The 27956-nt window shown below is 42.6% G+C and overlaps 1 protein-coding gene across 2 annotated transcripts in view; it reads left to right on the plus strand.

The window, feature by feature from the left end:
* Window positions 1-1056: 1056 nt before the first annotated feature.
* The window catches only part of prr7 (proline rich 7 (synaptic)), a 39952-nt gene continuing 13052 nt past the window's right edge, over window positions 1057-27956 (plus strand). Inside the window, exons 1-2 of one of the 2 annotated variants that reach the window (XM_033638471.2) lie at window positions 1057-1443; window positions 14996-17063. In XM_033638471.2, the coding sequence (XP_033494362.1) occupies window positions 16712-17063 (352 nt within the window). In that variant the 5' untranslated portion in view covers window positions 1057-1443; window positions 14996-16711. The remainder of the gene's footprint in view (window positions 1444-14995; window positions 17064-27956) is intronic. The other variant, XM_033638483.2, reaches the window with a different exon arrangement.

The raw sequence follows: 27956 nt of genomic DNA on the forward strand, positions 1-27956 counted from the left end.
ACCTAACCACATGTTTTTGTTGCCTAAACCTAACCACGTGTTTTTGTTGCCCCAAACCTAACCACTTATTTTGTTGCCTAAACCTAACCACGTGTTTTTGTTGCCTAAACCTAGCCACGTGCTTTTGTTGCCTAAACCTAACCTCGTGTTTTTGATGCCCCAAACCTAACCACGTGTTTTTGTTGCCTAAACCTAACCTCGTGTTTTTATTGCCCCAAACCTAACCACTTATTTTGTTGCTTAAACCTAGCCATGTGTTTTTGATGCCCCAAACCTAACCACGTGCTTTTGTTGCCTAAACCTAACTTTGTGTTTTTGTTGCCTAAACCTAGCCACGTGTTTTTGTTGCCTAGACCTAACTTTGTGTTTTTGTTGCCTAAACCTAGCCACGTGTTTTTGTTGCCTAAACCTAACCATGTGTTTTTGTTGCCTAAACCTAGCCACATGTTTTTGTTGCCTAAACCTAACCATGTGTTTTTGTTGCCTAAACCTAGCTAAGTGTATCTTGAAAGAAAACAATGCATGTGCAGTATCAGGCAGAACTTGACACGGTGTCCCAGAACATCAACCCAGGGTACCCTGCAGGTCGTATGAGGACGTGGAAAATCCATGACCAAACGTCAATATGTGACGAGGTTGGAGTGGGAATGTGTTGGTCTGGCTGTACAGACTGTTAGTTGGTGTCTGGTGGTTGAGCATCGTCATAAACCTGCCTGACCATCTGACCAATGAGACAAGACAACCAAAAACCACCATTTTCCCCCAACAACCCCAAAAATGATGTCTAAATAAATACTTTGAGGACTCATGTCTTTTTGTCACCCACAGTTTCAGCACTGGAACAGATCTGAGAGCACACATGAATAGACCTGTGTAATGTAAATACTTTGCATACACACATATGTATCACCCCACTATTTCACACCTACAACTCTCCCTCTTCGCGCCCTCCACACAGCGTCTGCCTTCCCTTTGCCAAGTCGTGCGTCCCTGGAAAACCCCTGCCGGCAGGTCGATTTGTATTCTCATCATCCAGACAGGCAGACAGGCTGAATGTCACGAAACGCTCCTTCTGATGCGATGAGAGAGGGAGGGAGGGACTGAATGAAGGAGAGGAGAGAGAGGAAGGGAGGGAGGAGCCAGGCTGTCAAGGTGAACCGATAAACCTCTCTCTTTTATTTCCCTTGACGTCCAAAACACGACGCGCAGCTCCCGGCAGGGAGGAGATAGAGAGTGGAGGAGCTCACATCCATTACCGTGTGATAATCGGACCGGAGCCGGTGGACAGTACAGACACACACCGACAGGAAGCAGACACAGCAAAGTGTTTCTTTTTAAAGCATCCTTTGTTTTGTTATTTTTCTAAATTTCTGGACATAAAACTTAGATGGCACGGAGCGAGCTGAGTGCGTCATGTCGTCGGAGAAGCCAGGAAAATTAAAGGTGAGTTTTTCCACCATGACATGATTCAAACAGGGACCTGTGGTGTTTGTGTGTGAAAACAGCTGTGAGTTTACAGCGACGTTATTGTTTACAGTAGTCTGTTTCATCACCTGCGCTGTCACCTTATCTCCTGATCTCCATGGAGAGAGGATGTCTTACTCTGCAGAATTTCATTTACTGGCCCTTTGTTGCTGTTTTGCTAAAAAAAAATAAAATAAAAAAAATCTCTATTCTCAGGATGATAAACCCTCCTGCTGTTTCACTCATGGAGGAAATTACAGAAGGGGCATTTATAAAAACAAAAAACAGCAGTGCGTCTGTTGCGTAATGTAGAAATCATCGGTATGTTTTGGATGACTTGGCACAGACATGACTGAGTTTAATTCAGAGGACCGAGCTGCTAAAACACAGCGAAGGCGCCAAATGTCAAACTCAGAGTTTTTTTTTTTTGGTTTTGCTGGCAGCCATGAGCAGTGTAATTCTCTCTAGCAACACATTCAGATAAGCAACAAATACAGGGGACATGCTGGGGCCCCTAACACCCAAGGGTCCCTGAAGAAGTAACAATGTAAGCTCATAACTTACAGCTGAAGTGGATAGAAATATATATTAATGAACTTAATTTAATATGAGCCTATATGGATTTTTTAAAATTGATTAAAGCTAGAATTTGATTTAAAAAAAAAACCGAATAATTTTCAACAAAAATTTAAAAGTAAAATGAAGTGTTAACCTACGGACTTACTGAGCTTTGACTCATTTTCATTCATCTTTTATATACATTTTGATATTTATTAATTTTATTTAAAAATAAAAAATGTCATTAGTTACTCCATATTTCCTGTTTTTTTCATCTGAGACATTTTGCAGATATGACTCAATGTGTAACCTCGCCATTGCCTTGCTTAAGAACACTTTGCAGCCTCCGCTGTCTTTTGTTGTGTTGTCCTTGATGGACACCTTTGTCCTGCTGCCAGAGTGAAAAGCTACAGATACCATAGAAATGATGAGGTGGTGCTTCAGGTCTTGAACATGTGTTAGCCATGGTAGCATACACAACCCATTCTCATTCCCAGGTTGTTAGATACTGATGCTTTGTCACGCCCCTTAGTGTTTGAGAGCGATTCATGGGGCACCCTTTAGGGTATCTTTGTGATGCACTGCTAAAACACATTGTAACATGTGGTTAATGTGAAACAGTCAGGGTTAGGTCTTTAGGTAACTAAACTACTTGGTTAGGTTTCGAAAAAAGATGTTGTTGGGTTAAAAGAAGAATGTTTATTCAGCCCGTTTACATTCCAAAGTTGTCGAATACCGCTGCTTTATATCAGTGACAGACACCTGACGCCAAAAGCAACCTTTGGCGGAGGGATGATACAAGTATCTAACGCAAACGGGCGAAATCTTTCGCGGTGTTATGACACGCCACCAGACAGTTGAATCGCACCTGTCACAGCAGTATGATACGCTGCTGGGAACGACGTAACATAAGAAGCTGGAAAGTCCCTGTAGGGCTGGAGTGAGTGGTTGGTGGTGGATGGGTCCAGCAAACCCCGGACTTTCACCCTGGACCCCAGTGTTTGCTCCAGGTATTAATGTACAGCCAAACCTTGATTTTTCTAAACCTAACCATGTTCATTTTTGACGTCCTGGTGTTGGTAGTAGCATCCTGGAATACCAACAGCAGACGGGTTGGATGGTTAGACGCAGAGATACCTAGTGCATAATATGTTGACGTGAATGCCCACTGACAAAGCAGCGATATGCGACGACTTGGGATGAGAACCTGTTGGTTTATTATGTAACGTTATGTGACGTTAATATGTTACGTGAGTGATGTCAGTGCGTAACAACTACCCAACTTGCTTAATGTTATTTTAAAACAAGATTGACTTTTGGTATCACACGAGACACGAACTGTAGCCTGGACAGTCCCATGAAGACTTTCTTGCTCTTTATACAACGTCAGTGTCAAGTGCTGCTGCAGATGGGTTTACATGGTAGTTCGGTGAAAGCCTGACGCATCTCATAGAGATGTTAAGGGGTGCCTTTGTTGTCAATCACACGCTGATGGGCTTGACAAAGCAGCTGCATCTGGTGCCCTAGAAAGTAGAGCGGGCTGGCTTACCATACATCACTTTTGTTGTTCTTTTATCTCAGACATGTGTTAAGGTGTTACATACCTTTTTTAGGCTTACCATACAGTTTACACAGACATACAGTATATTCATGTAAAAAACAAAACAAAGATCAACCTTGGTTCAGACGGAAACATATCAACAACTAATTGATGGAATGCCATTAAATCAGACATTCCTGATCCCCAGAGGATGAATCCCAATAACTTTGGTGATCCTCTGACTTCGCATTGAGCATGATCGAGTCAGAATTTTAAAATTTTGTCCAATATTTTGGTTTATGACCAACTCGTACTCGTACTTGTACTCGTACTCGTACTCGTCGTCCTCCGCTTATCCGGGTCCAGGTCCGGGTCGCGGGGGCAGCAGCCTTAGCAAAGAAGCCCAGACAGTCCTCTCCCCAGCCACTTCCGTCAGCTCTTCTGCAGGAACCCTGAGGCGTTCCCAGGCCAGCCGGGTGATGACATGCCCGAAACACCTCCCAAGAGAGGCGTCCAGAAGGCATCCTTACCAGATGCCCGAACCACCTCAACTGGCTCTTCTCGATGTGGAGGATCAGCGGCTCTACTCCGAGTCCCTCCCGGATGTCCGAGCTCCTCACCCTATCTCTAAGGCTGAGCCCAGCCACCCTGCGGAGGAAACTCATTTCGGCCGCTTGTACTTGTGATCTCGCTCTTTCGGTCACTACCCAGAGCTCATGACCATAGGTGAGGGTTGGAACGTAGATCGACTGGTAAATCAAGAGCTCTGCTTTCTGGCTAAGCTCCCTCTTCACCACAACGGACCGGTTAAGCGCCTGCATCACTGCTGACGCCGCCCCAATCCGCCTGTCAATCTCCAGCTCCATCCTACCCTCACTGTGAACAAGATCCCGAGATACTTAAACTCCTCCACCTGAGGACCAAATTCCTGCAAAACTAATCACAGCATCTGCCTCAGTTTTGTATCTGCAGCAAATTAGCCAACACACTAGACAAAAGCAAACATGGTAAACATGCTGCTAAACATCAGCATGTTAGTAAAAGCATTGTCTAAGTTAGTGAAGTTGGAATTTCAATCAAAGCAAGGCTGTGTCTACGTACAGCCTCACAGAGCCTCGTCTGTCGTCTTGTTTTTAAGTAAGTGTGACAGAAAAAGACAAAATGTAAAGTAGCAACAGAAAGAGAGAAGCATGGGAGACACAGGCTGGTCTAGCAAATCTACATAACAAGCAACAGGCAGCTGAGTCACATCAATTTGCTGAGACTGTTAATTTCTTGCATCCTTTACAGCTCCACAGTTTTAGGGGACCAGAAGTAACCCGATAACATAAACTTAAAGTCATCATGTTTTATGTTTGGCGTGAAGTGTTCGACTCTCAGACCTCAGCAGGTGATACACCACATGCCTTAGACTGCAGCCTGACTTCCTGCTTGTTTTGGGGGTTGTTTACCTTCAGTGTAATCTGCAGCAGTGAAAAATAAGTTGGATCGTTATGTGACTGACATGGACGGTCAAGTCAGTCTCTTATATTTGCTTGTAAACCTTGTTTTCAACTGTGCTGGAATATCTGAATTCATAAGTAATGTTTCATTGGCTGTTTAGAGCTCACTACGAACCATGATGAGAATCTCAATAACAGTTTATGAGTCACACTGACCTCTTGTGAATTTTGTAAACAAATAAGAAAAACACTGAAGAATCTGCCAGAAGTTGGTAATTTGCTCATAAGCACAAGCTATGTCCTGCTGCCTTGCTCTGAAATTGGACACTGTTTATCTAACTCAAGTGTAAAGACTCAGTTAAACGCTGATGCTGAAGAGTCAGAACTCTAACCATTGTGCCAGTTCAGCTCCTTTATTGTGTGAAAGCTTAGTGATCTTTATGGGAAAAAACCCTCAGAGTTTTCGAAGAATCCAAGGACACAAGATGGAAAACTAATTTCCTGGGAAAAATAAACTCACTTAAATCGGACACCGACCTCATGTGGATCCAGCGATCATGTAGCTTTACTGCCCTGAGTGAAATGTGACGACAGACATGCTGCTTTCTGAAACCTCAGAGGATATGAAGTGGCCTGCTGACGCCTTGAGAGTGACCTTGAAGTAAAACACTGAATCCTCACATGTTCAAAAGATCAGCCTGAAACTGGAGAGTCACAAGACTTTGAGGTGTATTTGAAGTGGAAACCTTCATTTATACAGGATATTTGAAGATTTAGCTTTTCAAGTTTTTTTTGTTTTAAATACTTATCACACAAACTGTACAGTAAATAATGTACGAAAAATTAGATCAACAGTTTCTGACGTTTTATGACTTCTCACTTTTCAAAGTTAGTGTAAATGATGATTTTTAGAGCTGCAACAATGAGTCGATCGACAGAAAATCGACTCTGCTCAGCCCTGTCAGCAGACATTAATGTTGGTATTGGATGTTTCTGGAAACAATGAATACGTTACATTTGCAAGTTTCATATATATCATATCGATGGTTCTAAAGTGACGTAGCAATGAGCAGACTTTGAGAGGTGGAGGGGATGGTGGATGGTGTGACACCTGGGGAAGACACGTGCCGAGCTGTTGGTCACTGTTCAAGACCAACAAACAGCAACGCTGGTTATGATTCAGTGAGTCATTGACATGTTTCCCCCGCTGATTGTGCCATGAAAAGAGGTTGTTTTTTGACTAAGACATTGCTGCTTTTCCTACCAGGACTGTGTCCCCCAGAGCATTTATTTTAAGCCAAACATGATCTTTTCTTAACCATAACCAAGTGTTTTTTGTGCCTAAACCTAACTGCATGTTAACACATCTGCATCATGATAACCTGCAAATGTAACATGTCTGTGGTTTGCAGAAATGTACAACGCCAACATTTTTATTGGCAATTGGATTGTTCTGGTAATAGATTCATCATTAAGTAAAGTATTTTTAAGTTAAAAAAAAAAGCCAAATATTTGATGGTTCCAGCCTCTAAAGTGTGAGGATCTTTTGCTTCTCCTTGTCTTAATTTACTGTAAACTGAATATCTTTGGATATAGATAAAATAAGACACTTTATAACTAGGGATGCACCGAAATGAAAATTTGTGGCCGAAGCTGAATAAAATTAAACGCTTGGCCGAATACTGAGTACTGAATACTGAATGCCGTTGTTTAGTTTTTCATTAGTTTTTGCAGATGAACCCTCCAGATTAGTGTTGTCACGGTACCAAAATTGGGACCCACGGTATGATACCAGTGAAAGTATCATGGTTCTGAGTAGTATCACGATACCACAACGAAAATGAGGCAGATGTGCCTTTTGTCATTTATAAAAAGATAAATCACTTTTCTATAATACATCAATGATATTTCAATGGAATAAATTACTTACTGACTTATTCATACTTCAAAAACAGCATCAATGAGTGATGAACATAGGGGGGATCAAAATAAAATAAATAAATAAAATAAAAATCAACCAGCCACCCTCCTCCCCTGACAAGTAAAGAACAGTCCCTAAAGTGCGGTGAGGTTTGTGGAGCGTTACCTGCCACACAGAGAGACATGTGAACGGCTCGTTTCTCCTCTGACACGTCACATACCTGTGTGCCGCCACGGCTCAGCTGTTCAGGTACTTTTGGGCAGTCATGACGCCAAGAAGAGGAAATTATTGGCAGCACTATGGCCGCCGTATGTGACAGGAATACGTATTCCTGTCTGTGTCTGTGACCCCCGTTCAACCCACAACCGGCGGGATTCGCCTTTCGTTTCTGCTGCTGGTTGAAATCTGTACTCGCGCAGCGTGCTGAATGATTTCTTTTGCTCGCACAAAACTATTTTTAGTCGCAAATGTGAGTGCGGTGACGGACGGAGTAAAATATCACCACACTGCTGATATTTTACTCCGTCTGTCACCACACGCTGTTTGCTGATTGTGTCATCAAAACACGCCGCTATTATTCGGCCTTGCTTTTCACTTATTCCACCGAATACCGAATGTGTGTTTTTTTTGCAATATTCGGCTGAATATATTCGGTTACCAAATATTTGGTGCATCCCTATTTATAACCTCTTTTTCCACAGTTTTGCAGTGTTTTGTAGAGCAATTGGTTGAAAACGATGAATAGTTTCAGCCCTACTCATTCTTGAGAAGTAAACCCCAGCAGCCACAGACTGTAATACTTCTGACACCTTTTCTTGTCAGTGCATTCAAAAAACCTCTGACTTTTAAGTATTTAAATTTGGCCACCGAACATTGACTTTTAAATAGAAAAAAAAGAAAATCACAAGATCCTTTTCAAAACAGCAAGTTCGGTTGTAATTTTGCTGTCAGTGTTTGATTTTATATCAGCACCACATGGCAGTGATTAAACTTTTATCACTGTTTTATCATTACATATGTTAAGTACTTTGAATCTCTGTGACGTGAAATTGTTCTTTACTATTAAATATGAGCTTAAACATTTCATTTCTGAATGAGGTCTGAATAAGTCTATGGATTAAAGCAGCAATGCTGCATTAAATGTTCTATCATGTAATGTCCTTCACTATTACTGCTTTTATATTTTACCTACTCACACTTTATTGTCCTCCCCAGTTCTAAGAGTTCAGATTCAAACCTGAAACATTCATTCCTTTAAATCAGAGAAGATTAGCTTTATGTCATCGTGTGGTCCGTATGAGAGAAAGATGAAAGACAAAAGAGGGATATAAATAACGTACGTACTGTACATGTGTGTTGTAGTACATGAGTGGGTGTGAAGGTTGAGGTCTGAGTAAGTATATATCACTGAAAGCACCCCTGCGATGACTGGATCGGACAGGCAGGAAGCGTGGGGAGTAAACAAAAGCTCTGTTCCATATCAGCGCTCACAGATGGAAATATCAGCGGCTGTGAGACCCTGTGAAGGCCCTCCGCTGATGAATCACCTCTGGTGAACAATGTGAAATTACAGCAGACACAGGAGTGCGATTCCCAAAGGTGATATGAAGGTGGAAGATGAAAGAAACAGAACAAGAACACTGTGGCTCCACCTGTACTATAAATGTTACTGTAATACAGTAAGAGTGTCCAATTGTGTCCAAAAAAGGAAAAATGCTGTTAGCCATTTGATAAATAAAAGAGAAACATCACACACTTTGTTTTAACCTGGATAAAAGTCGGTGTCATTTCTCTTAGAGGACATATTTATTTCAAAAAAGCGGAAAATGTAATGTTTGCAGTTTAACTTGAGTTGCGGCAGCGTGAGATGTTGCAGCCCGATGGGATGAGTCACGACTGTTAAGAGCATTTCAAGGTGGAGGTGATTCCCTCAGGAGCTGTTCAGACAGGAAGGGAAGAAACACTACATTCATAATCTCATCAGGGCTTTGCAAAAAAACACAATTGCTGCTCTTTGCTTGTCATTTTTGCTGTCGCTGACAACTGGAAGAACCTTGACAAGAGAAAAACATAATGACGTTGGCTCCCAGAGGTGATGTGGAGATGATCTCTAAATTGTAAAATAAACAGGCAAGCTTGTTAGCATGACTCCCATACTGAAAATAAGCATGTTTTACACGTTTGTACCTCATAAGAGCATCTGGAGGGTCTTTGTCTGACAGCAGCTGATAATCTGCTCCCCAACACAGATGACAACAAGATTAAGAGTCTTGCACAGACATTCATGTCCCCTCAGGATTAATTGTAACTTGTTAGACTACTCTTTAGTGTTTCATCTAGTGTCATCATCAGGTCAGAATATCAGTTTGCCCAATACTTTGGTTTGTAACAAATAACATTCTCCTAAACTGTACTGTGTGTGTGCTAAATGTGCTGAATACTGATGTCAGCATTTAGCTAGAAGCTGCACAAGCAGAATGATAGCTGGGTCGGGTACTCTTCACATTTGTACCTGTAATTCAGCACATTTTATTGGTAGTTTGCTTTCTCTGTAATAACACAAAAGTAATTTCTGAACAAGCTGCAGGGATGACATAGCAGACTAAGAAGCAATTCAGCTTCTCTGCTCTTTTCTAATCACACACAGAGCTAATCATCTGTCTGTCTGCTTGTGTGTGTGTGTGTAGTTTGACTCACTGGGAGGCCAACAGAGCGGCTGCAGAGCTCTGTGGCTGGCTTCCTGGCTTTAGGGCATTTCCGCTTCCTTTCTCAACCGAACCTGGTTGCTCCACGGAGCTCTATCACCACTGTGGAGCTCATGGCTGGCTTCCAGACTTTGGGGCAGCGCTGACGAAATGTAGTCGGTACCCTTAAAAGTACAGTTTGGTACCTAACCCTAAGATAACACATTAAACCAAGAAGGTGACCACACAGCTACTAACCGTATTCAACCTGCAAAACATCAGCATGTTAGCATTTGCATTAGCATTTAGCTTGTTGTGTGTCAAATACTGCTGTGTGCACTGTGCAAATAGAATCTTCATTTCCAACAGTGTAACCTAACATCACATGACATGTTAGCATTGTCACTTAGAGCATGTTAGCATTTAGCTCACCACTCTACCAAGGTACAGGCTGAGAAAGAGGCAAGCTAGACTGTAGACTCTCTCATTTAAATGAAAACGTGACTTCATGAAATCTGGTCCAGCCGTCAGCACATCCCTTAAAGAGTATGAACAACGCTTTCTAGTGTTAACCTCCTCACCAGCAGACAGTTCAGTATTATCTGTCAGCAGAAATCTGGGTGTCAGAGCTCACCAGATGGAGGTCTGCAGTCTAATTAATGGCCATCTGTTTGTGGTTCGCTGACATGAAAACCTGCAAGACCTTCTGTTCTCCACCGCCGGCCTTTTACTGAAACTTGAAAGGAACAAAACTCAGGCTTTGTTCAGACTGCCAGCCAAAATCTGGATTTTGGCATATCCAGAATGTATCCAGATTGAGTTTAGAGAGTCTGGACAGCAGAAAACTATACGAATTGGATCCAACCACATTTGGAGGTGGGTTGAAATATAACTCCAATCGGACGCTCAGATCAGATTTCATAGTGTCTTTTGTGTGACGTGCAGTGCAACACACAACTCTCTCATTTCTAAATTTGTACGTGTCGATTCCTTTCCTCACCTTCTCTCCTTGCATCTCAATCCGTCCACCCTGAGCTGTGAGAGGAGGAGCAAAGGAGGAGACACGAGAGGAGTCAAGGCAACAGGCAAACAAAATGAGACAGATCTGTCGTTTTAAAGTAACGTCAATGAAGTATGATGTGTGTCACGGCTCCTTTATACGTCAGAGATAAAAAAAAGACTTCGCTCACAGCTCCTCTCTCCTCGTGATGCATTTTAAGCATTGAGACACCTTTCAAGTTGGTGCGCTGAGACTGATATTGGGGACACAGGCAGGAGGACAGAGGAGACAAGGGGGTAAAAAATAGAGACATGAGAAGAGCCCTCGCATGTTACTACCACATCCTTACTGGACACCATGACCACGACATGGCAGAGCACTATGGGGGACAGCATGGAGAGCAGCAGATGCTGACTGTGGAGTTCTGCACTGCAACTTGATAGCTCGATTGTTTGCAGGGCGAAAAAGATGGTCCTCCATTCCTCATGCTTCCGCGTTGGAATGCCTCGTCACCAGCTCAGCTACATAGTTACTCACGTCTACGTGGTTACCACAGCAACCCATGCAGATTTTTTGGTGAGGTCTGGACACACAAGTCCGATCTCATCACTTGCAAATTACAATGGAGACAGTCTGTCTTATTTGAGAAACAAATGTTTTGCCTGCAGTCTGAACGTAGCCTTATAGTCTGCACCATGGTTGGGAGTGACATGTTTACTTCTTCTTCAGAGTTAAACACAATCATTCTGCACAGTTTTCAGTTTGGGTCCAGCTCGTGTTTTTGCAGCTATCAACTGCTCATCAAGCTGCAGAAATGCTCCTCAGATTGGAGCAAATTGAGGCACAAAAAGCAGCTGCTGTTTGTGTGTGTGATGATTCTGCTGGCGGTCTTACCACAAAATTATTCATGTATTCTCTTTTCTGCCATTTAGAGGCCACCGACTGTGTCCTTTTAGCCAGTTAATGCTTTTTAGGAAAACACACGTTTATCAGGAGTATAAACATGGTGGCTTGTTTGGGCAGTGGAAGGGAACAGCATCTGTCTTTGCCAGGAGAAATTATTAACTGTACTCCATTGCTAAAGAAAAAAAATGTACAAAAAAGCATTTATTTCGAGTTAAAGTGGAATTTTCTACCCTGAGCCTCCCAGGCAGATGATTTTCGTCTTATTCTTTCTCCTCCTTCTACGTGTTCCTTTTCTCTGTCTCCTGAATCCAATATTTAATATCCTCCCTTCAGACTCTAGGTCGATATTGGATAATATATTCACATCAATCCCCAACTGTGGGTATTCATATACCATAGGTGGTCCCATTTCCCTGTATTATTCTGTCTGTCTACTTCATGGATTTCATGAAATGTGAATTTGGGCAACTCTGGACACCCGTAGACTAGATTCACATCAGAAAACAACAGCATTAGCCATTTCAGCAAATGCCCAGTAATAACACAATGTTTATGTTCAAGTGTAAAACAAAAAGGAGGAAAAATGTGATGTTACAGAGCCACAAATTCAACACATGACTTGATGGATGTTAGCTGTGACCGGGGAGATCAGTGTTAGTTTCCGAACAGTCAACGTTCTTGCAAACATGATACAGATGATTCCCTAACCCTCGACCAGGAGGTTATTTTAACCTAAACTATGATGCATGTCACCATAACCAGGCCGTTTTGTGCCTAAACCCTAACCAAACCTTTGACCATAATGGTGTGAGATATATGTATGCCTCTGCATCGGCATCAGCCATGGCAGGAGGCATTATTGTTTCAGGTTGTCTGTCCATCTGCTCTTCTGTCATCTTCTCGTGAACCAGATAACTCAAGAACGCCTTGAGAGAATTTCCTCAAATTTGGTTTTTGGACATAAAGTAAGATTTTCTATGCTAAAAATGACCAATTTTCCCCTCAAATGTCGAAGAGGTTTAAATGATGAAGTGATGACATCCAAAAGGCCAAAGGTCAGCTCCACCATGACATCATTATGTTCCGCAAAAACACACTCTTTTTGACTCAGGACAGAGGGGGAGACATTTGGTCGGACACAGAATTGGTCAAACTAATCTTAGCTGCCCACACTGAAACTGTGCTGTCTGTAAAAGTCAAATCAATAAAGTAGAAGATCCTCACGTCACGAACATGCAATCAATCAGCGCTGAGCAAACTCTGCCTCAGTTAAGAAGAGGCCCACCAAAAAAATAGAAATGAAATAAGTGGAAGTGTTTTTTGACTCAAAGCCACCAAACTCCACTGACAAAAACAATAATTTAACAAAGCAGAACACTGAGTCGCATACACTTACACTGATTTTGTTTTTTTTAGGTGGCTAAAATACGATTTGTTGCTGCCCCGTTCACGGCATTACATTGCTTGGCTTCCATGGTTTGGCATACATAAAACAGGGATGTCCTCGGATCGGGTATCGGCGCCGATCACGTTATTTTTACAAAATCGGAATCGGTAATAAAAGATCAGATGAATCAAAACAACAAAAATGGCCAGGTTTTTCATCTGTGTTGTTCATTGTTACCTCCGCTTTCCAATGTATAATACTTCTAAACTGCTGCCGTTAGCATGCTGGCTGTCCATGCCATAGACATCACTCCCCCACCTGCCCAACGTTAACACGCTCATTTCGACACTCCTTTACCACAGGGCCTGCTGTAAATGAGTGTGTTTACGTTGGGCAGGCGGGCGAGTTCAGATGGGCAGCTAGTAACGGTAGCAAAATGTCAGCAATATGAAACTTTTATACATTGGAAGGCGAAGGCAGCACAACAGCCACTTGTAAAATGTGCAAGTCTCGCATTTCGCAAGGGGGCAAACACAGAGCTCATTTCAAGACAACTAATTTGATACGCCATCTGGAAAGGAAACATCCATCACAGCATGCCGAGTTCAAGGCAGCGAGTAAAAAGCCACAGAACCAATCGACATTGGCGGAGGCTTTGAAAAGGAAAGAGAAATTTCCCCAGGACCACGATAAAGCCAAAAAGATCACAGCCAAGCAGGGGTCGCGTTAACCAGATATTCTCGGTCATTGACCGTTTTTTTTACAACAATGACCGGAAAATCTGAAGGCTGTCGGTCATTTTGACCGGTTGCAATTACCACCCCTGCCCACTTGGAGGTAGAGTGCACAGTCAGTGGTTTAAGTGGCTGCCGTTTTCACACTGCAGAGAAAAAGTCATTCATCTGCTTCATGTAGCGTTGTTGACATAACGCCCTGGACACACCGGACGCGGAACCGAAGCACGGCGCCCAGCAGAGGAGGCAGTTTGAGGAGAAAATACCGTGTTTATAGTTTAAAATAACACAACAGTGCATAACCGAACACATTTTTCAATACCATAATCACTTCATTATAATTTTAATTTTGTGTCACCGAGCCTACAGGCTTAACTACATAACGCCCTGGACACACCAGACGCATTAGTGCCGTCCGGTGTGTCCAGGGCGAAGCCTAATGGCACAGGTGTGTGGATGTCTGTTCATCTTTTCGTTCATGTCCTTATTAATGCACACTTTATAACTTGCTTGTTGGATTTATTAAAAACGAACGAATGAAAACTAAATGTCTTTGAATATCTTTCAAAAATTAAAATGACAGGTAAAAATAGATTATGACCGGATTTTTATGACCCTGTTGGTCAAAATGACCGGCGACGAAAAAGTCTAGCGCAACGTCTGCAGCCAAGATAAACAAACCTTATGGGACAACTTGGATGCATTTTTTTTTTTCTTTCTTAATGCTTTGCAAAGTATCGGATTGGACTCGGTTTCAAAATAAAGGACTCAGTATCGGATCGGATGCAAAACAGATGTGATCAGGACATCCCTAACATAAAATAAGCACCGCAGAAACATCAAATGGGTCAGAGCACTGTGTTTAACTATAAGTCTTTAAACATTACAGTAACAGCTAAAAATGATGATGCTGGGGAGAAGGTGTGTGTGAAGCATCCATGTTTTCAAAGACAAAAGTGTAAACTCAAAGTGCAAGTTGTTGGTTTTGTGGAGACATAACTAGTTCTTAGCAATCAATAACTTGAAGAATTTAAATATTACAGAGATCATTATGGGCGGTGCAAAATAATAAACAATGCACACTTTGTCATGGCTTTTAGTTTTTGTTTCAGTAACTCTGTCTCTTTCTCTACATCACCGTGAATATTTTCCCTCTGAGCTGCTCTCTGAAGTGTGAAACTGATACTCACCCCCCGAGGTCAGCGACATAATCCTGCCTGAACAGCTGAGATTTATAAGCACATGGCCTCTGCGCTGTTTTTACTGCTCTGTGTTCTCACTGTGTTGAAAATATTGTCTGAATCTGCCCTCTGATAATCACCGATGATGGTCTTGTATCATCCCTGTGTGTCTTTGTAGAGCAGCGTGCGGCCGAGGAGTCATGCTGGGATCTGAGAAGGAAGAATTCGGCGTCCCAGAGAGTAGATGGACCCCCGACTCTGGTCTCCCACAGCCCTGAAGGGACCAGCTTGGCTTCACGTGGACAAACCCTTCTGAGAGGGATTCACACATCACCCTCTGGGTTTTTGTCGCTTCTGATTGGATGTCCAGCCTCAACTTCTTCCTTGTTTTTTTTTTCCTCTTGTGTCTTGGACTTGAAGCTCTGCCTCAAAAATCTGGAGATGATGCCGCTGCAACTTTATTTTCCATCAGAGAAGATGGAGAAGTTTTCAGCCACCACCGCTGAGAGGGTGGATTATTGAAAGGAGTCTGGCAGAGCTTTCTGAAGAATTAAAATGGATTTTTGCTGCTGCTGAAACACCTGTGAAGGTGCAGAGTTCATGTGTAATCTTGTGGAATAACAGTGTGTCTGTCAGTGTGTGAATGTGTGTGTTCATCTTGGACCCAGACATATTTCCATCTAAATGAGGAGGGCTGCAGAGGAGCTGATTTCGAAAACATCTGGATGGATACAGAAGATTTACAAACAGAGAGAGAGAGAGATAGTATTTTTTACATGTCCTGCACTTTTCTGTCCCAATCAACAGATTTTGGACCTTAATGTAACTTTGAAACAATAGAGACTGATTTTTTTTTAAGTTGAAATAAATTTACCCTCAGATTTTTTTTTTTTTAAAATGGCACAATATTTCCTGAGATTTTTTTAGGGAATTTCCTGGTGATGCAGTCACTTTCTCATTTCCAGACACTAAGTTGAAAGAAATCATATTTTTCTGCCCATTTTCTGCCGTCACGCCTCAAAAGTGTAACATCCTGTGATTTACATTCATTGATCTTTAAACCAAGTGGACAGAATCAGTTTTGGTGAGACTAACGAGCCACTGCCGCTGTTTCCGAGCCAATTAACCTCATCGTTAACTTTTGGCATTCAGGTCCTTCGTGCTCCTTCGTCATTAATGAGAATGCTGACGTATGTGATTACACATTTCATTGAGGATGGTGCTTTTAATTGACAGCCAGCCCTGCATGATCGCAACCAAGACTGAAACTGCAGAGTGCTTATTATTCAGACATGTGACAATTGCTTTCCAGAGAATATGCAGGTTCTACTTAATTTTAATGGATTTTCTTAACACATATCGAGCCTACGTGAACTGAAATCATCACAGTTTTTAAGGAACTTGGATCTTTTTTTTCTTGATAAACAAGAAAGCAGAGGCCATTTTAATGTTTGTTTAAATTTTATAGTATTGAGTGAAACAAACCTGTTATTATTTTTTAGATATCACAGCTTTGGAATCAGATTCTTTTGCCATTATTTTTATGGCTGCTGTAACTTTTACTGACTTGAATGCATCAGTATTCTGTTCAAGTGGCTGAACTGTCACTGCCAGAGAAACAAGCGCTCTTTGAATGGTGTTAACACCTTTTATCGCCTGCTCTTATTTTTTAGTTCCCACCTTGGATTACAGCCCACAGGATAGCAATGTCAGCATTTTAATCTGCAATACTTTTCATCACTGAATTGCCGGAATTTGGCTTATTGACCCCTGGAGAGACGAGCCTTGAGCTTGCCAAGTTTTACGCCAGGACCTCGTGTACATCCCATCCTGCGTGTCTGAAATCACCTCTTCCTGCCTCGGAGGGGAACTCTCAGCCGGTCCCATCACCGCCATGGTGATGTCACAGGGCACCTACACCTTCCTGGCCTGTTTCGCCGGCTTCTGGTTGGTCTGGGCCCTCATCGTCATGCTGTGCTGTTTCTGCAGCTTCCTGCAGCGCAGGTTGAAGCGCCGCCAAGAGGAGAGGCTGAGAGAGCAATGTCTGCGAACTGTAGAGATGGAGCCACTCAGCTGTCACCCCGCAGGATACCCGCCTCAACCTCCTCCTCCTCCACCCCCACCACCACCACCTTTACAGCTGCCCAGGGAGCCACCGCAGTTCTGCCCTCCTCAGACCTTGTCACCGCCTGTTCCTCTGCAGGTTCCTCATCCCATGCCGCAAGCAAACTGGATCAGCATGCCAGGTAATGTAAAGAGATTGTTATTATTTGGTTATTTGTTGTTGTTTGAATGGTTCTTACAACGGTTTCAAACCATTTTTCTATGAAATATAATGGAGGGGTGGAGCAGGTAAAGGAGGTACTTGTGGAAAGTGTGGAAGGACTCAAGAAGGATTGGAAAAGTGCACAGTGCCTTGAAGTTCAAGTGTTGTTATGTTGCCATACACTTTTCAGACCACAACACGAGCATGTTAATTAGTCACCACCCGCAGTGCTTAAAACAAGCTAAAGTTTATCACACAGTGAGTTTGTAACACTTTTTAAGGCTGTATTACATCTATTTCAATTTCTGGCAGTTTGGTAACAAAATCTGAGTAGGTGGGAGGAGGCGAGATTGTACTCATAGTGTGAGGCTGGAGCTATTTCCTGGAGACAGTACATACCAGTGCAGACCCGGTACATACTGAACTGGAAGAAGTCTCAGTAGAAAAGATAATTTTTTTTGCCAGCACTGGGGACACAGGACTTAATTGGGAGCTAGTGAAAATGGAGGATTGTAGGTTTGATGTACTGCGAGTACGAGTACGAGTTATCAATGACTATGTACTGTGTTCATTATTATTATGTTTAAGTGATCGCCATTCAAACGCACATGGGACACAAGCTCTACAAACAAGCTGCCCACCATCAGATCCAGCTGACTTTAAATTCAAGATATTCAGCACCAGCAGTGTATGAAATAGTTGGTTTTCACTGCGCAACAGTGTGTTTTTCTTCCCTCATCTCTTTGAACCTGTATTTTAACTTCAGCTGTCAAAATACCAGCTATTGCATCCATTAGTCTCAATGCTACGCTCATTTCTGGAGCAGAACATTAATCTCTTCCCTACTGCTGAGTATAAAATTGCAGACAAATCTCAAACCTGTCACATCTTATTTCTTCTCACCGGCCAGTTGCAAATTTTAATTTTTAAGACTAATAATTTGAGGTCTTGAACAAAAACTACAACAAAGACTGAGAAATAATGAATTAATTCACAACGTCCAAATCAGCAATTCAGATCCAGACAGAGAAGCAGAGGACAGGAGGAGGATTTCATTATTCACTGTGTCAGATTTTTTTTTAGACTCTTTGCTTCCCAGCTTCCACCTCCCCGCCTGCCGGGCAACGTTCCCCCGCGGGGCGTCATGGTGACAGCTGCCGCTGAGGCGTGGGTGGTGACTGTGGAGGCCGAGCGGTGACGGAGTGAGCAACAACATGCCTGGGCTAAACTGAAAGAGAAACAAAAAGACGAGAAGAAAGAGACAATCAGAGTGTAGAGTCAGCAGGAGCACAGCTGGGCAAGAGAAGGAACAGAGAGACTCCGTCGTAAAGGAAAGTTTTCCCTCGTATGTGCATAGAAAGAGTTGCTGATTACTGTAATCATTCTTCGCTGAAATAGTCCCTTCATAACATAATTACTTTGTGAGAAATGGGACACCATTTACAATCATTGTTCTGTGAAACAATGTCTTCTAAAGTTCAGCCAAAACTAAACTGAGGCTTCAGCAGTCCGAGTTACCGCATTCAAATTGGTATCTTCGTCCTAGTGGACACAGTGTTAGTGCATGCTAGCAGTTAGCTCTCTTGTGTTGCACCAAACAGTATCATCTGTCACATGCTAATCTTCTGTTTTGGTGTCTCTGTGTGCTTCACTGATAGCCTGGGACCCAGATGAACCTGAGACCTCATGTTTTCCTTGCTTTGGCAGATACGTCTGGTCTACCTCCCATTCAAACAGATTTCCAGCGGACTAAACTCCGGTTGGGCCAATCATAACTCTTTATCTGATATGGGGCGGGCTGGAGACTCTGGCAAGCATAAACCTAACCAAGTAAAGAGGAGTGCTCTTGAGTCTCTCTTTAAAGGCTTAGGGCTCTAGTTTCCCGGCGCAGCGCAGGGTGGCGAACCCCATGCAGAGCTAGTTTCGAGCAGCGCTCAGTTTGGTAGTTTGGCAGACCGAGGTGCGCTGAGATGGGTGTGGCGGCGCAGCAGGGGGAGGTGTCAACAGATCCAGCTTGGCGCAGTGACAGTTTCGTGCCAAAAGGCTTTGCCGAAGGTGCGCTAAAACCTCGCCAGTTGAAACCAGGTCTACTGTCAGCGCAGGGGGAGTGCAGCCGGTGTAAGCCGAAGTTTGTCTGACTGGCGGACAGTGCGCACACGTCACCAAAACCTCACAGGCAGGTTTCCAGAATGTCAGGCACATTAACGATGCAATAAATACCCAAAAAACCACTATTCAATGCAACTATCTGCAATCAGCACATAAATGTATCTCTATATCGACTGTCCCGTCACATCTGATGTCAGATCAAAGGGGATTGGCACCGTTTGGCACGCGTAATGGAAACCCAACCTGATTTGATTAACACAGCTGCAAACTAATGAGTTCACATCCCTCTCAGCCAACCACAAACAGCCACAGCATCAGATAGGGAGTATATATTCAGCATCTGTTTCTTTTCTTTTGACTTTTCTAAGATGACAGAGTGAGACTGCGAGAGAGAAAGAGAGAGTGCATGCGCACGAGAGAAACGCAGCACTGATTTACAATTGTGGTGACCTCCTCCCAGGCTACCTTTGCATCATCAGCCCGTGGAGGTCTGCTTGCAGTTCTGTATATTCGGACACTGTGAGCTTGGACCTCCCGGACCAAAACATCAGTTTTCTCCTGGGAGAAGTTTGGCCGTCTGACGCTGCTGCTCTCTTCTGCCATGGCGAATTGAGTAAACTCTCATTACGACTTCGTGCGGCGCATTTAAGGGCGAGGAGAGGGGCTCATTTGATTGGTGTGATGTGTGTAAAACCCACTCCACGCCTTCTCTCCTCCCTCTTTCTGACTTGCGCAGGTAGAAGGGACGGAGGTGGGAAAGAGGAGTAGCTGTGCCAGCGCGCACGGTGTGCCAAACTTGCAAAATCCGCCTGGCCACACCCACTTGGCGAAGCGCAGGTGCGCTGCGCCCCCGCCTCGCCTGGTCTGCGAAACTAGAGCCCTTAGTGTTCTTAGGACCCAAAAGTAGACACAAAAACGGATGATGGCGAATTTATTTGGAAGGATAGGTGGGAAAAATTGGGAAGGTGGAGAAGGCAGTGAATGATACCCCTGGGTTGTTATACTGCGGTGATAACTGAAAACTGGAGTGGCAATGAAACAGAGGCAAGGTGAGGAAAAGCCACGCTCACAACACACTGAGGAACACCAGGAAAATCCACAGTCAGGGATTCTGTTTGAAGAGTTTACAGCAGCCTCAGTCAATAAGATTTGTTGTAGTGAAATATCTTCTAATGCTAAGCTAGGGGTGACTAGCTCCCCATACTTACCTTTCTTGTGCTTGAAAGCCTCCTCCATAAAGTTCTCCCAATGCACTGTAAGCTTCAGCAAGAATTTGCTCTTGGTTGCCTCTGAAACCTGGACAGTGTCAGGTCTGAGGGTGGTCTTTGCAGCATGCTGAGAGAACTTGAGTTTCCTACCAAAGTCCACCAACAGCGACCGGTCCTGTGCTGTGCAGAGGAGCCCGATGTTGCCTTGGATGTATCTTGCGGTTTCTCTCTGCCACTGATGAAGCTGTTGGTCTCAGCCATAGTCTTGAGCACCAGTGATATCATCACTCCCCCAGAGCCTTTGGACAGCAGCTTAAGATGTGTTCGAGGCCTATCGACCGTCCTCCATCAGTGCAGGTTGGACGGAGTGGGAAGAACATCATAGATGACCAGGACTAAGAATCTGATGCAGTGTGGCTCTGACTTTTGAAGGTCAGTCCATGAGATCCTCCTCTCCAACACTCCCATCTAGTCTCCATCCCTTGTTGCCTCATTCCCACTGCTCTGCTGGCCCTCTCCTCCTCAACAGTGGCACCTTGTTCTAGACCAGTTGCTGCCACTCCTTTCCCCGAGCTTTGTCATAACAGGGTTTTAACAGTTTCTAGCTTCACCCTTTCCCTTGCCAGTGTTCCCACCAGTACTCCATGGTGTAGTCATGATTTGGCCCGCTCAACTGCAGCCTCCACATTCTACTTACTGCCAGTCTTGACCGCTACCCCTGCCCGCAAGACTTTAGGGTCACTTGACTCTTGGAACGGCAGCACCTCCCTTGCAAGCAAGACCCTGAACTCCTCCTCAATAGACCTCAGAGGGAGCCTTAGCTTTAAACTGTTTGCATAGAGGACAGTGTTGCTCAAGGTCCTCAGCAGATCTAGCCATCTCCTCAAGTAGCAGCTGACTCTCCTTTCTAGTTCTGAGATGCTAATGATCAGGAACTCATAGAGTAGCTGTGGCCACAATATCCTTGGTAGAATCCCGTGCTGGAAGACCCATGCCTTGAATTTTCCTGGGAGGCCTCTCTTGTCAACATCTTAAAGCCACCCCTGCAACTCCTCGCAGGTGCTGTCATCTGTCTCTCCAATCATCACAATGTCTTCTTGGTTGCCAACCAGCTTTATTCTGGTAGTCACTGGTTTCTCCTGTCTAGCGGTTGAAATGAAACATGTTCTAATTTAAGGCTAGGGCACATCTTCAGTGATGTGGGCACAGATAGATGACGTTACTAACTTTGGCCACACTTCTGCAAAGGCAATGATTGGTTCAGTTTTTGATCCAGCTGGTGAAACAGCCATTCATAAGAGCAACACCACAGCTCTGAATCAGTCAACATGATTCAGATAATTATTCAGACATCTGGAAACTGCAAGTCCTTTTTACTCCCTGCTCTGCTGATACTTACTGTCACAGCTGGCAGATGCCAACTACAACCACAGACTGACACTGCAGGTGACTGAGGTGCTCCACTTTTGCATTTGGCAGTTAAGTGCCTCTTTCAAAGGGTCAACTCTTCAAAATCAGGAGGAGTTTTCTCCTGTCCAACATACACAACTTTGCAGCCAGGAGCCTTCTTTCCTTTTTCCCACTTAAAACTTGCCAATCATTTCTCAGCCCAAAGTGTGTGTGTGCATGTGTGTGTGTATACAACTACTTTTTTTAATGGAAATTCATTCATGAGTTTTGGGAACATTCTGCTTCACCTTTCTGGCAGATGTAAACATGAGGCAATTTTCATTTTTACGGAATTCAAGCTTCAGCCTAGAAAGCTAGAAAAACTTGAATCGTAAAAGACGTCTGAGATGAAAAAGAAAGTGCTACTGCAGTGAAAATGATTGTCAGCGCTGAGCAGCATTAGCATTACGTAAAAGCACAGGCATTTCAAATATGGAAGTGAGGGACCAAGTGAAAATCCTACAGGCTCTGAGTGACATTAGAGCATTAATATGTACAGCAGATCTGCCATGTGCAACAGCGTTTCATCAAATACCAACTACACAAAGATTCAAATGTAATTTTCTGTTGCTGATGTGCCTAACTTCAAAATGAGGCAAGGAAGAAACAATCCCAAAATTATTCACAGAAAAAAAAATATATAAGAAAGAGACAAAATCCTGAAAATCTTTAAAAATCTATAGAGTGCTAGAAAAGACAAGGGATGAGAAAGAGAGAGATGACTGGAGAGTAAAGGGAAAGCTGGAGTGGGTAAAAGAATTACAGCATCAGCTGCTGTCAAAGATGGTTAATGAGCACAGACAGACAGTAACGGGTAAAACAAAGGGTTGCTGGAGTCTCGGTCACAAAGCAGACTGATGAAGAGGTTTAGTATCCAGGGAGCAGCAGAGCTAAAAGGAAAGCAGGTGCCGACCGGCTGAGCACAGCAGAGGACGGTGAGAGAAGCCAGGATCTGGTCGTATATTTACCAGAGGGAGAGAGGGACGTGGAAATGGTGAGAGTGGAGAAGCAGTATCACATCACCTTTTACACTCATACGTCTTATGTTATATTATACGTCTCAAAGTGGCTCATGCTGAAAATAACATCAACATTTTGCTACATTTAGCTTCAAACAATGTTTAAAAAAGTGTTGTGAATTTTTTAATGTCACCTTTTACCACATTTACAGCAATATTTGTTAACTTAGAAATATATTAAATAGTTAAATCTAAATATTAAATGTGGCACTTAAATGTTAAATATTAAATCTAAATCTAAATATTAAATGTGGCACTTAAATGTTAAATATTAAATCTAAATCTAAATATTAAATCTAAATCTAAATGTTAAATGTTAAATCTAAATGTTCTGGGTGAAACTAAATATTTAGCTAATATGCAAATTCACACTGCCGGTCACCGGAAGTACCAAAATAAAAGCTCGAGATGGTCAGACTGTGTTTATAGAATCAAATAACGAATTAAAACCAACTTATCGGGGGAAATGGACACTTGAACATACATTAGCGTGATAATAACTACCTAAAATAACAAAAAAAATGTTTGGAGAAATTTTATTTGATGTGTACTTTGAGTTGTTAGTGTCCCTTCGGAGAGAATCACCTTGTTGTTTACAAATACTTCCGGGTAGAAAACCAGCAGAGTTTAGCTACATATATGAATATCTCACATTTTTCACGTCACTATATCACCATTTAGACTAATCTGATGTTTGTAAAGTCTATAAACACAATGATTGAACAAACATTACTATTTCTGTGTGCACGTTTTGAAATGAATAGTTATCGTAGATTAGCGGGGCTAACCGTTAGCTATTAGCCCCGTTAGCGGTGTCTGTAATGACTTATTAACTCTAAACGGTCCGTGAAAAAAATATTTTTTTCCAGTAGATGTCTTAGTTACAACATGATTGAACTAACTGGAGTAGTTTCATGTCGTATCCGACAACGGGAGACTTTTAACAGATGACGTCCTGATGTTAGCTTTGCTGCTGCTGTTAGCTGTCCCTGTCAGCTGATGCTTTCTAGACATCGTGATTTCCCATAACTGAATAAATACCACACATAGCAACACAAAACTGCTTTGCTAGCTCAATCATGTTGTAACTAAGATATCTGCTGGAAAAAATATATTTTTTTCACAGAAAAAAAAAAAAGGAGGAGTTTTGCAAACATACAGGAGACCACAGAGGTTCTCATACGGATGAATGAACTCCTGGTTGACTCACATATGTGCACAGAGCGATATTAATATCGGCAAAATGAACATGCTGCATCTTGTTCATTTAATTCCATACCATTCAGTTGCAGCAGTTTACAAGCACACCTTGCTAAAACCAGTGCTGCACAGTACATTTACGCAAGTACTGTAGGCTAAAACTTTGAGGTATTTGAGCTTTACTTGAATATTTCCATTTCAGACGTCTTACTCAACTACATTTATTTGATAACTTTAGTAAGTTTGGTCTACTTACTTTGCAGATTTAGATGATTAATCTAAAATCTAAATTAACTTTAAAAAATGATGTTATTATAGAATAATTTACCTAGCAGTATCTAAATTGAAATTAGCTCCACGTTTACTAGCTGCAACATTAAAGTGATGAACACATTAAGGCATCAATAAGTGTAATCCAGTGATATATATGACTCTGAAATGGGCCATGCTGCATGAGTACGTCACTATACGCTATACTTTTTTCATGCTTATACATGTGTACTTTTGCTTAAGTAAAGGTTTGATTGCAGGGCTTGTATTTGTAGCAGAGCATTTCTTTACCTACTTTAGTAAAAGATCTGAGTGCTTTTTCATACACTGGCTAAAACTAATGAAGTCTGATACAACAATCCTGCAATATGTCCTCCCTTTATGATGGTTGTATGATTCAGTTTTTGTGTAGACGACTGCGGTTTGTAGTGAGAGGTGTGTCTGATATTTAGCCGACTCTTATGGATATAAAACGGTAGAAACACCTTCAGCAAAACAAATCATAATTCAACAGCACCACCAACTACATCCCAGTAAATCATCACCAGGGCGTAAAGTTAACACCCACCAAGCGCCAATGGCGGGTAAAAAATTAGTTTGGCTTGTAAAACAAAAACACATACCCGCCAGTGGCCGATGGAAAATTTTGCACTGCATGTGGGTTTTTTATGTGCTTCGACTATTTCTGCCAGCTGTGTCAGACTATTTTGACCCTCGTGGCTAATTGTACATGTGCCAGGGGGCGTCGATGGCTTGGTGGTGGAGCGGGCGCCCCGTGTGTAGGGCTGTTGCCACGGCAGGCCAGGTTCGAGTCCAGCAGGGTTGGATTTTCCTAAAGTTGGATTTTCATACTAAAAACATAAGGTAATTATTTTTAGTCAAACAAGGCATGATTTTCTTATTTGGCTGGTGAAAAATATGTTGGCCGGTAAATTTTTGGAGGTCACTAGCCAATGGCAGATGTGATAAAAAGTTAATTTTACGCCCTGATGATCACACAGTTGAATGTGAAACAGTTTGAACAAAAAACAAACTGGCAACACATTTTCAGCATCGACTTCAGTTTATACAGAGACTTAAACTTTATGAGTAAAAATGACAGAAAACACAAACGATTACATGTACACACACACACACACACACACACACACACACACGCACTGTGACTTGGGTTCCCAGCTGGTGAAATTAGGAGCGCTCATAGTGAACAGAAAATAGATGTGTTTTCAGCCTGAATTTGAAAGCATCAGCTGAGTTTGCCTCTTGAATGTGCGCTGGGAGATTATCCCAGAGAAGTGGAGCTCGGTGGGCAAAGGCTCGATCACCTAAAGAGGTCTTATTAAATCCAGGAATTACTAAGTAACTGGGATCATTTCATGTGTCACTCAGCTGTCATCCCACACAGCCAGTGTGTCTTGCTCTGACAGGCTTTTGTACTGAAGTCCTGACCCACACAGGATGTTCACACAGGGAGCAGCTCAGTTCAGACCAGTGGTGAGTGATGGTTCCTCCTCTGCAGCCGACAGAGTTTGGAGTCTGGAAAATCGTGTTTATTTCTGCTTTCATTTTGTCTTCCAACGCTAAATTGTTGTATTGAGTCGTTATCTGGCAATCGCTACAATGGCTTCACAAATAGAAAATGACACATGAACTTAGATGTCTTGGTTGATCTGCTTAGAGAGACGCAATCTATGTGATGATTTGTGTGAGTTATTATCTTGTTGCTCACAGTGTCAATAATGGGAAGATGAGATGTGAGAAAAGGAATTAGATGAGATTAAATGAAGGGATGAGAGGAGTCGTAATGGCATTAGATGAAATGAGATAAAAGAGGTGGGTTGAGATGAAAATAATTTAGAGGAGATGCAAGATAACAAGACTCAAGGAGATAAAGTAAGAAAGCAGAGGCCATTAGGAAATGCAAGGATATGCAAGATAAGAAGAAAAGTGACAAAGAGATTGTGGAAAAATAGTTCAGGAAACTTATGAGATAGGAAACAACAGGAAAGAGGAGGGCATATGATGAAGGTAAAGTGGAGTACCATGTGAAAGGAGGGATGAGAGCAGATGCAGAGGGGAAAAAAGAGCTCAGAGTGGAGACGAATTAGATGAGTAGATTTCAGATCAGAAGATACATCAGGGACCCCCTTTTACACGTTGCATCAAAATGCAGATTGGGTGATTGGACATATGATCACATAGTGCGTGACCACATTGAAAGTACGGGTGTAAATGCACCCAAAACGCATTGAGAACAGATTGAGATAATTGCACACAATTGTTCCAAACTAGCAAGGTAGCAGCCATTAGCCAGTTAGCAAGCTAAGCTACTATCAAGAAAGCAGCAAGAAAGCTTGCAGACGTGTGTAGGGTTAACACTCAGGGTGCATCCAAGTCTCTTGAATTGCATCCATCTTTCCTTCACTGCGTCTTTTTCTTGCATCTTAAGTGCCAGACACACCAAACTGATGTCAAAGAACTAGCGGGGACGAAAGCCCCTGCTGTGTCTCCTCTTGTTGAGGTGTCTTGGCCAATAAGTAACATATGAACACGCCAAATCGACGGCCAACAAGCATGTGTGTTCTGTGCCTGCGGCGGTCGTCTGTAATCCCCATTCAAAAAGGGAAACTGGACGCTAGTTAGCCAGTTAGCATATTACCAACACAATCCGGTGTTGACCGAGCAGAGCAATATTACCACGCACCAGTGAACAATGACACAAACCATCATGAAACGTTTCTGCGAAAGACCTCAATGGCTAAAGAAAAATAATCTTACCTTACATAACAAGTTTGTTTTCGGTCTTATTCCCTCTTGACTTTAGCTCTTCATTTACATTTCACACGTCTGTTTTTCTTCTCGTTAGGGATGGGTATCGATAAGATTTTAACGGTACTACTACTACTCTTATCGATACTGCTTATTGATCCGGTATTTTAACGGTACTCTTATCGATACTTTTTGAGGAAGAAAAAAACAAATTAAGATCATAAATTGCTTTATTTTCTCAATTGTCATTATGCAACAAAATAGTTTTTTAACAAAACATTTTACTTTTTACAACTTGAAATGTAAAATACATAAAATAATAGTGTTGTCACGGTACCAAAATTGGGACCTACGGTACGATACCAGTGAAAGTATCACAGTTCTGAGTAGTATCACGATACAACAGCGAAAATGAGGCAGATGTGCCTTTTGTCATTTATTAAAAGATAAATCACTTTTCTATAATACATCAATGATATTTCAATGGAATAAAATACTTAGTGACTTATTCATTCTTCAAAAACAGCATCAATAAGTGATTAACATAGGGGGGATCAAAATAAAATAAATAAATAAAATAAAAATCAACCAGCCACCCTCCTCCCCTGACAAGTAAAGAACAGTCCCTCCATAAGTAACAAACAGTCCCTAAAGTGCGGTGAGGTTTGTGGACCGTTACCTGCCACAAAGAGGGAAATGTGAACGGCTCGTTTCTCCTCTGACACGTCACATACCTGTGTGCCGCCACGGCTCGATTGTCCAGGTACTACTGGGCAGTCATGACACCAACAAAGAGGAAATTATTGGACCTGGAGCCGGGCTTCTCCGTCGCTGGTAAGCCGTTATCTT

The sequence above is a fragment of the Epinephelus lanceolatus genome, chromosome 11 (genome assembly GCF_041903045.1).
Source record: "Epinephelus lanceolatus isolate andai-2023 chromosome 11, ASM4190304v1, whole genome shotgun sequence".
Taxonomy (NCBI): Eukaryota; Metazoa; Chordata; class Actinopteri; order Perciformes; family Serranidae; genus Epinephelus; species Epinephelus lanceolatus.